This window comes from Pelecanus crispus, chromosome 5 (genome assembly GCF_030463565.1).
Source record: "Pelecanus crispus isolate bPelCri1 chromosome 5, bPelCri1.pri, whole genome shotgun sequence".
Classification (NCBI taxonomy): domain Eukaryota; kingdom Metazoa; phylum Chordata; class Aves; order Pelecaniformes; family Pelecanidae; genus Pelecanus; species Pelecanus crispus.
Window position 1 is genome coordinate 67,953,172 of NC_134647.1, and position 13,334 is coordinate 67,966,505.

Genomic DNA, 13,334 nt, shown 5'->3' on the forward strand with positions numbered 1-13,334 from the left:
GTGTTACTTGTTGCTAACTTGCTGCAGAACTAGACCTGCAAGTCTTACAACAGTGTCGTGTCCCCCCCTTTTTTTTTGTTTGTTTTACAGTTCAGAATAACACCGCCCCCCCCCCCCCCATCTTCTGTTAATCATGCCACATTACAAAAATAATTCAGTGAAGTGTAGCTGGGGTGCTGCAGGCCTCCTGCAAGTAAAGCTGCCTGGCCAGAAAATGCCGTCAAACCTCCTTCACCGTGTGGGTCTGTCAAAAATCTTTGCAGAAAGCAGCACGTTAGTCCTAATCATTTCCTCTCAGGAATGATAAAGATACACCTCCTAAAACCGAAAGAGTTGCCCCAATCGGCTCCAAAATCAGCAGCCAAAACACCTTCTGGAGGGAGATATTGTCGCTGGGCACTGCAAGGAGTAAAATAAGCGAGTGTCTCCCCGGCTGTCTAATTTGTCTGACACTCGTTGGAGGAAAAAAGCCACCTCGAGTGGCTCGGAGTGAGGGGTGGTGGGAAGGAGGCAGAAACTTTCGCCGTGACTTGAACGTGAACTTCCTGCGATGGAGGGCACGTGGAGCTTTTCACCTTTTCGTCACGTTCTGGATCAAATCCTTCCTGTTTTGATCTAATATAGATATCATTATTTAAAACATGACTGTAATAGACGTGAACGCCGCGTAACTAATCTTGACAACATACCTATAGCTTCAGTTCGTGCCAGGAATTAACTGGCTTTAATCCAATCGCTAAAACTCGCTTTTCAGCCTTTATTATAGTTACTCTCTAGTAATGTGTGGGTGGATTTGTTTGTAGTTTAGCATAGGCTGTCCCTGGCATCGCACCATACCTCGTACCTAGTGCAGAACCGCCTGTAACATCAGACGGGAAGGAAAAGGGCAGGTGTGAGGGCAATTACTTTGTCATCCCTCCGCTCGGTGCTGGGGAGCTCCAATTGTCAAGCCAACGTCTGCGGGCAATAAAAACCTCTTGGCAAACCCTGCCAGCACCAACTAGAGCGGCAAGACGATAAAATATAAAATGCAGCTCCTCTGGCACCCTGGCTTTGCATCGTAAGTGGCGTTTTAGCGTGGCCTCCCCCCGCCTGCAGCCGCCGAACGACTCCGCCGCCGCCGGCCACCCGCCCCAGCTGCCCTGAAGCCCGCGCTCCCCGGCAGCCTCCGCGAACAGGCTCGAAACAATTCCCAGGAGACTTTTTTTCTCGGGAACACGGACCCTCCTGAAGGTACAGTTTACCTTTTCATACGCCCCTGCCGCCCGCAGCCCTTGCGGGCTGTCTCTCCCCACCGGCGGGCCCCGCGGCGGGGGGCGGTCGCGCTGTGCCCCCCGCAGCTCCCGCCGGTGCCAGCCCGGCTGCTGCGGCCGGCAGCAGGGAGCTCGCAGAGCCCGAGGAGCTCGCCTGTAACCCCCACGGACGGAGGAGAGAAACAATAAAGGACTGTGCTTCCTGAAAACGGCAAAATCATTTGATTCAAAGATGTAATCGTGTGGCTTTGTTAGCTTTCGCTAATAAGAAAGGCGCTCGATCTGTTTGTGACCTTCGGTGGCTGCGACAGCCGTGCGAGGAGCCGAGCAAAACATGTTGGACTAATTAGCAAACTGGTGTCCGAATGCGTGTTTGTGTTTCACGTCAGTGATAAAGGGGGTAGGCGAACGGCATCAGGGTGGGGGAGGCAGACTGAAAAAGCATTAATTACAGCGAGATATGCATTACTTCAAAAAAACGGTTTTATCTGCGGTATATAACGCAATTGCAGCTTACAGGGCTGGAGTGCTAAGCTTGAGTGAGGGCCGCGGTGCAGATCACGGTCTGTCGGCTCAGAAACCTGTGACAAACGCTTTTCGTCCTTTCGAGCGAAGCACGAAGACGGGGAAAATCACCGTTTTACCGAGCCCCCCGCGCCGGGGAGGCTGGGGTCACTCGGCGAGCACACAGTCACGGGCTGTCAGAGCAGACGCACACGGCGCCGGGCACCGAGGCGCTGTACTCGCCGATGCCCCCGCGCTCCCGCCCGCCCCTGTCACCGGGGCGCGGATGGCTGCCCCGCTGCCGCACGGGGAGGCAGAGCCGCCCTACGGCCGGCGGCCGCAGCGGCCCTCCTTTACCCCCACCCGCCCCCGGATGGCGGGCCCGGCCCGGGCTCGCTGCGGCCAGGGCCCCGCCGCCCCGTTAGGCCGCAGCCGGCGGCGGAGCCCAGCCGGGCCGCCCCGCGCCGCCGCCGGGCCCGGGGAGCCGCCACCTGCCGCCACCGCCGGCGCCGGGCCGGGGGTCAGCCCCCGGGGCAGCGCCGCGCCCGGCCGAGCCGGGGGCCGGAGCTGCCCCGCCCGCTCGGAGGCGCCGCTCCCCCGCTCTGAGGCCGGGCCGGGGCCGCAGCCGTCGCTCCCCGCAGCCGAGGCGGTCCGTCCCCTCAGGAAAGGCCTACGCGCGGGCCGCGGGCTCCCTCAGCCGCTCGCCCGGACCGGCCGGCTGCGGCCCGGCGCGGGCGCTTTCCGCCGGGCACCGGCGCGGGCGCCCCCTGCCCCTCCTTCCGCGCCGGGGCCGGGATCAGGATCGGGGCCGGGGGCCGTGGCGGGGTGGCGGCGGCCGCGGTCACCGCGGGCCGCCGGAAAGGCGCGGCCCCACCCCCTCCCCGGCTTCGCGAGCGCTTGACAGGAGGGTGGTCACGTGCCGGCCGCAAAGCGCCTCTTTGCGACCTCAATGACAGGCAAAATGTGCGACAGGCGCTGTGGAGGCAGGGAGGGAGCGGCGCTGCCTCCTCCTCCTCTCCGGGCTAGCAGTTGAGGCAGCGCTGCCCGCTCCCGGCCCCGGCCCGCTCCCGGCCCCCTGCCCGCCTCTCTCCTCCCCTCCTCTGCCCGCCGCCGCCGCCGCTGCCGCCGCCGCGCCCCGGCCGCCGCGGAGCTGCCAGGTGGGGCAGCCCGGGGGCGCCGCGGGAGCCTGAGAGGAGCCCGGCGCCTCCATGAGCTCCTAGCTCCCACCCTGCGCCGTCCTCGCCGGCAGCAGCTCCAGGTGCGCGGGTCAGAGCAGAGCCGGGGACGCAGCTGGCTGCAATGGCGTCCAACATGGACCGAGAAATGATATTGGCTGATTTCCAGGTAAATTTCAAGCCGCTGCCGCCACACGACCGTGGCTTCTCGCTGCTTTTTTCTCTTTCTCCTCGTTGCTGTGCTGCTTGTTCTTTGTGGGAAGGTCCAGGGCGGTGGGTGTGAAGCCCACTCTCCAAAGCCTCTGCTCGTTCGTTTGTTTGTTCTTTCTTTGGGTTTTTTTGGGTTTTTTTTTTTTTGTCAGAAATGGGGAACATGTGCCCTCTTCTCTCAAGGTGTGTGAACAAAATGTCTTCTTTAACTTAGAGAGTTTCAGTTTTTAATAAAATACAAAAGCTTTTTCATCCACTCTGCTTGTTCCAACCCTCTACAACTACCCAGGCCCTGGGACAGCTGTGAGCCAACTCACTTGGAAGAGGCAAGTGCCAGGGAGGATACAAAACTCATCACTCCTCATGATTTGTCACAGTGTTTGTAATGAATCACTTACTGGTACTACAGATTAACGCTGAACAGAGGTGTTTCCATTATAACATCAACGCTAACTTCGTGGTTGCCTCAGCATATGACTGTTGTAATGACGGTAAAACTCTTCCCACCCCATTCCAAACAACAGCGTGTTTGTGTAGAAAGGAGGAATATGCCCTTAAAAGTTGTTACCTTCCCTCCTCCCTACAAAAGGGTTATAATTTGACTTCAAACTCTTAAGTCTTATTCCCAGAATAAAGGCTTTCTCTAAATAAAAGTGATGTGTTCAGGAGCCTGGTTAATCTGTTCAGTATATTGCTTTTTAATATTGCTTGGTTTTGTATTTTTCTAAGAACAAGTAAACAAACAAGTGGAAGATAGCTGCATTTGAAATAGCAGGGAGAGCCAAAAGCAGCTTGGAAGGGTATCAGATTATATTTGAATGTATCTTTTTAATATTTGCTTTTCAATCGATGGGTTTTTTAAGCTTTGTCCGTTTGCAGTGGTTGTTCTTACATGGATAGGCTCCTGGATATTCTTGGATTGAGTTGTAAAACTGCTGTCTGTATGTTCAACTTCTTAAAAGACTGTTTCTCAGCTGTTCACAGTGAAACTATTTAATTTTGTTTAAAAAAGTAATCCCTTCATTCACTCTGTCTGTGTGTGTTTAACAAGAATGTTTCTTTGGAATTACAGGTAGGGTGACTGTAGGGTACATTGTGTAATTCCTCTTGTGCAAAAGGTATCTGATGTCCTACTGACATAACATGCAGAGTTCCCATTTGATAACAGGGAAGTGTTTTCCCTTTCTGTACCTGAGTATCTTCTACCCATGCTTATTAAAACATTTAACAAATGTTACTGTAATGATCCTTTATTTTGTTGTGCTTGGAGATGCTTTTGTGTGTGTAAGGAGTGACATCTCAATTTTAAGGCTGGAATTTCATAAAGGAGTTCTTCCAGTAGCAATACGCTGTGTAAAAGGAAACTGGGACCCCAGTTCTGCACCCATACTAGTGGAGACAGACTCTGATGGAATCCTTCATTATTTGCTGAAACGGGTTTACATTCAGGAATTGCAGATGATGATTAAATTAGTGGCTGGTGAATGTAAGATTTTTTTTTTTTTTTTTTTAATAGAGTTTTCAATATGTATCCATTTTCCAAGTTTTTAGTGTCAATGCTATTTTGCAGTTCTGTGGTATTTTTCTGGTCAGGTTTTGAAGCCAGTTAATAAAGGTATAAGAGTAACTGCAGTGTTCGGTACCATGAAGACAATTAAGTATTACTGCAAACTGGCAGATGGGTGGTGGAGTCACAGAAACCAGTTGTAGATCAAGGATGCCATAATGTGTCTGAACCTAGGATCCAGGAAATATTTTATCATATAACAATGCTTATTTTAAAAAATCCAAACTTTCTCCTCTTGTATTTCAGCAGACAACTTTGTTTTTCTGTTTCAGCCTTTTTTTTTTTTTCTTTTTTTTTTTCTTAAATAATCTCAAGCACCTACATGATTCTGAAACACTGAACTGTCAATTGTGCTGTTAAAGCTTCAGGTTAGTGAAGGACATTGTCAATCATTGTTAGGCCTTGTATCTTTAGGCTGTTACAAAATGGTAAAGGATTTTGGGTTTTTAACTACTTGATGGAATTTACAATTCATTCACTAAGAATTTAAAATGGAAAATAAAACATTATGTGCCAAGTAATTCTGCATGCTTTTCCCTTCTATATTTTCTGTATGTTTTCATTAATAAATGTGTTTCTCAGAGTTCTACTGCCATCTTCTATATTTGTGTGAGGTATCTTGTTGAAGAATGTTGTGCACACTGGAAATTTTAAAAGCAATTCTTTGTGGTTTTGTTTAGCTAATCTTTGCTGAATTAAATTGGGAGGGCAACTTCCATCACCATTTCACGCTTGCCTTTCCCAAGTTACTTTTAAGAGGGATAGGGCAGTGGTCTTTGAACTTTTAAAACTTGAAAGGGTTTTCCCTCCCCATAAAAAAAAATTTTCAGTGAAGTCATAGTTATACTGATGTTTGATGCTTTTGTGAAGCTTTCATGGACTGACTTTGTATCTTTCACAGCCATTAGGGATTCTGCCACTGATTTCAAGTAGAGCAGGATCTTGTATTGCATTTGGTTTTTCCTTTTAGCTCTGATTGTCATAATGGGTTACTTCTGCATTTGGAGGTACTAAAGAGAAATACTTCTAAAAACATTTTGTATATATACATACAAACATTGAATAATCTTATAAAATATTTTAACTATAGAGTAAAACACAGTCAGTGATCTACCAAAATATTTTTTTCTTAATGTCTCAAAACAATTTAAGCTTGTTCTATGTGGTTTATAATTATTTTCTTTCCCTCTCCTTTTTTTTAATGAGGTTACTGTATGCTACCCAGGGAGTACAAAGTACGTATTCATGCATGGGGCTGTATAAGCAACCTGTCTAACTTTTCCTTCTTAGGTCCTCACTTAGGAAAGATTATGCAGAAGCTTAGCTTTATACATGAGTAGTCTGATTGTTTTCAGTGCAAGTAGCTAAAGTAGTGGAGTTAAGCACACAAACAAGTTTTAGCTGTTTTACTAAATGCAATTCAGAATTTCTCCACAAAGTGTCATTGGCATATAGGAAAAACTCCATAGGAAAAAGCCCAACTTGTGTTTGTAGCATAAATTCTTTAAAAAGGTAACTGCATGTTAATTTGTAAAAGAGTGATGCTGCAACATACCTCACATACTGGGGGAAACAAGGGCATGTGATTTCTTCCAATTTTTGTTAACATCTCTGTTCTTCTTTTGTTTGTTGTGTTTAACTGCAAAATGTTCTTCCATCTCCAGTGGGATACCCAGGTACTCACATGATACAAACATATTAATGATCTATGCATTTTGGGGTTTGAAGAGAATTGCTCTCTCGGTGTATTAGTCCAGTTTTCATTATAAAGAGAATAGATAATTGTTTCCTTTTTTTTCTTTTATTTTAAATTGCAAACTTTAGTTGCACTGAACTTAGTTAAATTGGCATAGTTAAACTCTTCAGGAATGAAAAGCAATCTTTGAGTATTGGCAGAAGTGTCAGATGTTGACATTTTTATATTCTAGCACCTTTCCTTTTGTTTTTACAGCTTCACTTAGGATGGGGACTAAAATTAGCAAGAATTTTTGTCATTATAAGTTATGTCCACCTATAGGACCACTGTATTCATGCTATGTGGTTGTCCTCACAACAATTCGTAAATGTAGAGTGGGCCTAAGGGTTGGAGTATTGTGGGAGTTGCCAGCTCCTGGGTGGCCACACATCACAAGACTATCTGGCATGTAGAGTTTCAGAAGGAAATTTTTCATGGAATTCACAGTTTTCATTGACCAAATAAATAAGTAGCTCAAGATTTGGTCTGGGTGGAAGGACTTCGGAGTGGAATGGCAAAACTAAAAAATCCTTGCTTTCATCAAAACAACAAGATATCAAAACAGATATCTAATAGTTTTCTTCTTCTTCTGTCTTCAATCTGTGTTCATTGTGAAACAAAGTTATGTAAGTTTTTTTCTTTTTACTTTTTTTTTTTTAATGGAGCAATAGACTACTTTGGTATCATTCACACACATGTATATAAATTTTTTTTTTTTCAAACTTCACCTTTGTGTCAATCTTTTTCATAAAAACAGAGGTTTGTGGGAGGAGCAAGGGGGAATTGGGAAGCAAGAACCTCATTGCCATCAGTTACAGAAAGGTGAGAACGCATGCTAGATAATCATGTTTTGAGTTAAAAAATTGATCATGACATTGACACATCAGCTTATTATTTCTTTATTTTTTTAAGTTTTAACTATAATTCAAGCTACTCATTTCCTTCTGGAATGGCTAAAATTAAAGAAAAACAGTGCTATTAAATAACTGACAAGATATATTTTTAAAAGGTTTTGGGGGTGTTTTTTTTGGTGGTTATGAAAAATATCTGTCTACTTCAGCCCTGTACACATTTATCTCTGTTGTGCACACTGTTTTCACTAACAGTCTATGTGCAGAATTTACCTATGTATTAATTTTTTTTTTTTTTGAGGGTGCTAAGGGAGCTTTGCTTTCTTCTCTGTGTGTTGGCATGCTGGCTCAGGTTTTCTGTCACTTTTAAGTTATTGCCAGTATGAAAATTTGGTGGGTGAAAAAGGTAGGCAGATACAGGTATAGCTTCAAGTCAGTACCCTTGATTCTTGCCCTGGACTGTGACTTATGCTGGGGGCTGGAAAGAGTGTTTCAACCATTTTATGTAGGGGTAAACGATCCACAAAGAGGTTTTGAACAAAGAGCAAAACTGATGTCCTTAACGTTGATTTCTGAAAGAAATTGTGGTGTTTTGTCATTAAGGCATTGGAGCAGAAAGGACTGTTCTTGATTTCTTTGCAGACTTTCTGTGAAGTGTTTGGCAACTCACTTGGAACAAGGTCCTCAGCAAAAGATAGGTGCTGAAAAAACTTCCAATCAAAGTTTAAATCTTTGGAAAGTGTCGTTCAACTTATGTTTTAAAGTTCTTGGAGGCCTACATTTTCATGAGAAAGTCTCCCTAGGCACCTAAATACCTGGTTTTATATGTGTTCAGACCTGTCTGAGCTTAAGACCTCAGTCTTGCTCATACCACACCATTATTTTGTCTGGCCTCTCTGTAGAAAATAATGCAGTGGGTGCTCCCGGAGCACACCAGCTGGACTGAGCTCTGCAGCTTTCTCCATAGTAGTTGGAAGGAAATCCAGTACTCTATAGATTAGAAATCAGGGTTTGGGAGAGACAGGTTTGTTTCTTCATCCCCTCATACTGGGTATCTTTAGGTAAAAGTGGACTCTGCAAAGTTTCTAATAATTAGGTGGAAAGATGCCCAGCGCTGCTTCACCTGACCTTTTTTGTGGATGTAGGTTACTATATCCTTAGCTAAATTTTGAAGTAGTTAACAGGGCTGTTTTTCAGTGTAAAAAAGAGGACCTTAGGAGACCGTAAGATGTTGAAGCTCATACCTATGAGGCCTCTTAATTTACATTTTGATTAGAATTCCTTTTAATCCTTATTGCTTTTTATCGCATCTTATAATTTTGTGCATTACACGGTCAGTAACAGCATTGGAACCGGTAGTTGGACCTTTTGGTTTGTAATACAATTGGTTTTGTTTGCTGTAAATGGCCTTAGGGTCAAGAGACACGATAAAAGCATACTGTGTGCTTAGTGTGCTTTAGTTTGGTTATTTTGATTGTCGTTTTCTGCTGCCAAGGCCATTGCTTATACTAATTTGTTCTTTGTGTGTTTCTGAAGAATCAACAGTTTAATTTCTTTAGATACTTTTAGACTCGGCTGTAATCCCAAAGCTCGTGTTCATCAGAACAAAGCTAGTTTGATTTACTAGTCACCTTTCTAGCCTTTATACTGAAGGTGAAGTAGATTCCAGAGTCACAAATAAGAAATTGGAGTAAGAGTGATGTCCGTTTAGAAACATGATAACTTGGACATTTCCACTGATAGATGTTTAAGGAAAAGCCAGCTAATTTCTCTTATGTAAGGACAGATAGTTAATTAGAAATACTATCTGACATTTATAGAGAAGAAACAGGATACTGTGATTTGCGTGTAAGAACCTAAATAATTTACCACTGGCGCACCGATTACTCTTTAGAAAGAGGTTTATGCTGTTCTTTTCATTCAATTACCTTGAAAAGACTCTTCACATCATAGTAATCATGTCACCATTTCCATCGGCCCATTCATATAGGTATTTGGGTTAGTAGGTCACTGAAACAGATTGAGAGGTGGTAGCTGTAGGATCCTTTTTCAAATGCCATGACAACTAATACTAATTATAATACTGAAATTATTAATTATATGTACTCCCAGAGGCTAGGAATGTGCTTTCATTGAAATGTAATGTGAAAGCTATTTGGCATGTTGAAAATAAAATGTGGCTAGTATTTCTTGGTAAGCAAGGATCATTTATAGTAAACACATTTACTGAGTTCATATTTTTGTGTGGAAGGAGGTGTGGGATAAGAGAGGTTGAGGATTTGAGTGAGTTGCTACATGTCTTATGGGGTCCTGAGAATCTCCCATCTTAAGAATATTGCATTGGTGCTGGGAAGTCTGAAAGGGTAGAATTTCCCCCTCTATTTGGGCAGTTCTCACAGTTCAGTTACCATTGCAAGCCTAGCTTTTTATGCGTTTCCCTACTAGAAGCAAGGGTTAATAGCTTATTAAAGGAACTACATGGCGTATTTTTGATAGGATTTCATATTTTTCTAGTCAGTGGATAAGTTTGTGCATTTGTGGGGCAGCCATTACACGAGTCCTTTCTTTTAACTTCTAGTAAGAACTAGAGTAAAAAGCCTGGGGAAGTACCTAACATTGTACTTGTCCCTCGTCATTTGGATGAAAGGAAATGACATGCTTACTGGCTGGATTGATACTTACTAATTAAGCCCATTTTTTAGAGTTGACTAGATAATGTGCAATTGTAAAAACAAACTGCTCAAAGAGGAAACCAAAGCCCTAATGTATGCATTACATGTTGTTTGGTCTATCAAAGCAGTCATCTACTGGTCCTCTATGTCTAACTGGTTGAGCAGGTCTTTGTTCCGCAGAAGTAGTTATGCTTTCAAAAGATAATTCATTAAAGCTGAAGTTCTTAAGAGATGTTTTGAAACTAGAACAGAGTACATTAGCCCTTGAGTTATTTTATATAGGTTTCATGTTTTACCTATTGCAGGAAACAATTTGTAAAGACAAGAATTCTGAAACTGAGTCACCTCTATTTTTTTTTTTTTTTTTTTTTTCTAAAGGTCAGGTTGTTTGTGTGAGCAAATATCAAAGGTGCCATATCGGCTCAGATCGAAGACCCAGCTGGCCTAAAGTCTCATCTGCAGCAGTGGCTGGTCCTTAGGAGAGAGCTGAAAGAAACAGGATTTGAATGGATTTGCTTCTTCCTAGTTTCTGGAAGTCAGCGCTTTAAGAGCTTTGGTGATAGGGTTTGTTATAAGGCTTTGGAAATAAACTGTGTCAGCTTGAGTTAGTCTTATGTTCTTTAGAGACATCAGTAGTTTTGTGATATGTGAGTTTGCTCCGTGGAAGCTGTGTTCACTTTTCCTCAGTGTGTCATATATATTCACATATATACTAATTCTGTTCTCTATACTTCATTGGAATTTCGGCTATTTCTTATGGTACAGAAGTCAAATTTGTCTGAACTGTAGAAATCTTAACCCCTTCTGGTTTGCACCCCAATGAAATTTGCCAAAATGCTACTGTCAGCACTGTGGGAGTGTGGGGTTGATTTAACCTTTAATTAAGGCTGATTTAAAGAGCAGTCTGCTGTAAAAAATGAATATTTAAGTTCCTTTAAAATTTTGGGGGCTATCATCTGGTCCTGGTGGTTTGTTCTGTATGTCTCTACTGACACTTAAGGATGAGAGAGTTCTCTGTAAAGAGCAGCTTTGTTATAGGATGGTCCCTAAGTTCCTCCGTAGTGAATATGAGTGCACAGAATTCTCTTAGCTCATATGATATGCTCTTACCTTCTTTGACTACTTCTTTAGTATCTTCTTCCTTTGGTCCCACTGACTTTCTGGCAGGCTTCCTTGTGCTGATGCTTTTAAAAGCTTATATAATTTTTATGTCTCTAGAGAAATTTTTTTTTTTGCAGTCCTTGTTGGCCTGCACTATGGTATGACCTGTGCTTTGCTGGGATTTCAGTGTTCTTCTGTTTTCCTATTTTGGATGCCATTTACAGGTTTTGAAGAATATGTCATAGAATCATAGAATAGTTTGGGTTGGAAGGGACCTTTAGAGGTCATGTAGTCCAACCCTTCCTGCAATAAGCAGGGACATGTTCAACTAGATTAGGTTGCTCAGAGCCCCATCCAACCTGACCTTGAATGTTTCCAGGGATGAGGCATCTACTGTCTCTCCGCGCAACCTATTCCAGTGTTTCACCACCCTCGTCGTAAAAAATTTCTTCCTTACATGTAGTCTGAATCTACTTTCTTTTAGTTCAAAACCATTACCCCTTGTCCTATAGCTGCAGGCCCTATTAAGAAGTCTGTCCCCATCTTTCTTGTAAGCCTCCTTTAAGTATTGGAAGGCCGCAATAAGGTGTCCCTGGAGTCTTCTCCAGGCTGAACACCACCAAGTCTCTCAGCCTGTCCTCATAGGAGAGGTGCTCCAGCCCTCGGATCGTTTCTGTGGCCCATTCCTTGTGGTCCTGTTCTTTACCAAAAAGTATGAGTGTTTGTGAAACGTTGAGTAAAATATTTTTTGTATGGATTAGTACTCTTCCTCTGCGTGCTTATCTAGAAAGTGGCTTTTATTTATTCTTTAGTTGTTTTTAAGGTTCTACTGCTTTTGAGGCAATGAGGAGAAAGGAGGTGACTGCAGATATCCAGTAAACAAAAGTGTTTGTCTGACCCCTGCAGTTCTTTTCTGTTTTCCATCAGTTTTTCTTCTTATGTGATAATGTATGAGATACTGTAAGAGCAAAATGACTGTGATTCAGGAAATCTTGGGGTTTTTACCTTCACTGAGATACTTCTATTACAGTATTAAACAACCACAGAAACTTTGGGATGATCCTAACTGAAGCATTTTGTAGTTGTTGGGTAAAGGCTGTCTATAGTCTTCAGGAAAGACAAATGGTATTAGTAGTCCAGAGTACTAATTAATGGGTACTGACTTTTGGTTTGGTTTGGTTTTTAATTCAGTTGGAGCACTGCTCTTTGTATGTAGTGCATGTGGCTTAAACGCTAGAGCATTAGCATGGGGCTTGGGAGACTAGAGTTCATGTCTTGGCTCAGCTGATGGGCTACCTAGGGATGTGCCTTCATGGTATTCTGGAAGCAGAATTTGCTCCAGAGTCTTGAGAGTGTTCAAAGGCTGCTGGAAACCATTTGAAAGTGGTTAGCATGGTGCCAAGTTATCTAGTTCTGCTAAAAAGCGGTTAGAGCTTCATGCTACCAGTTTAGACTTTGTACCCTGCTTGCTTTGTTCGGAAGGCTTGCAGTCATCTCAGAGTGTGGGCAAAGTTCACTCTTGTCTGCTTGGTAACTAATAGGTAGAAATGTCTTCTGTGACCTTCACAAATATCATTTTTTCTTTTTTTATTTTTTTTTTTCCTACCCCCCATTCCTCCTGTAAAAAGGGACTAATGCCTCCTTATTATAGAGTTTTGCTTAAGGTAGTGTTCAAATAATAGAACGATGACACTTGTAAAAAGTTAGGGGTGGGAGTTGAAGTGCATTGGGCAAAACTTTAGCCTGGCATATTTGCCTAAACCCTTTCTCAATTTCTGATACTGGTAAGTGTATTAGCTTGTTTTTGTTAAGCGAACAGCTGGTGAATCTGCTTAATTTTTACCAGATGGTCTTCTGAGTTATGTAAAAACAGAGAAGCATTCTTATCTCTTCATTTAGATGCTTGCAGTAGGTGACCTTTCAGTTTGTCTCGGTCGATATGCCTGGATGTTTTTTTTTTTTAAGTGTTTGTCTGAAACAGAAAGAAGTAAAAGTTAATTTATTAACCACGGATGACTCATAATAAGATCAGTCTCATTACATCAGTAGGGTTGTTGCAAGGTTAGAATGATAGGGGATGCCACAGAGGGGCATGTATGTAGCTGGTGTGCAGTCTGTGGAGGTGGTCCTGAGCCAGGCAGGACACTGGGGTGAGAAGAGCTGAGGTACCAAAAAAATCTCAGTTGTGAGTGTCCAAATGTGCTGAATCTCTTGACAGCTCAGAGGGGAGTTACACATGCATCCTAAATCTGAGGTTATGGTACTA

The 13,334-nt window shown here is 43.5% G+C and overlaps 1 protein-coding gene across 1 annotated transcript in view; it reads left to right on the forward strand.

Moving 5' to 3' along the window:
• Positions 1 to 2,994: 2,994 nt before the first annotated feature.
• FAF1 (Fas associated factor 1) overlaps positions 2,995 to 13,334 on the forward strand; it is a 175,595-nt gene continuing 165,255 nt past the window's right edge. Inside the window, exon 1 of the mRNA XM_075710337.1 lies at positions 2,995 to 3,101. Within this exon, the coding sequence (XP_075566452.1) occupies positions 3,057 to 3,101 (45 nt within the window). The 5' untranslated portion in view covers positions 2,995 to 3,056. The remainder of the gene's footprint in view (positions 3,102 to 13,334) is intronic.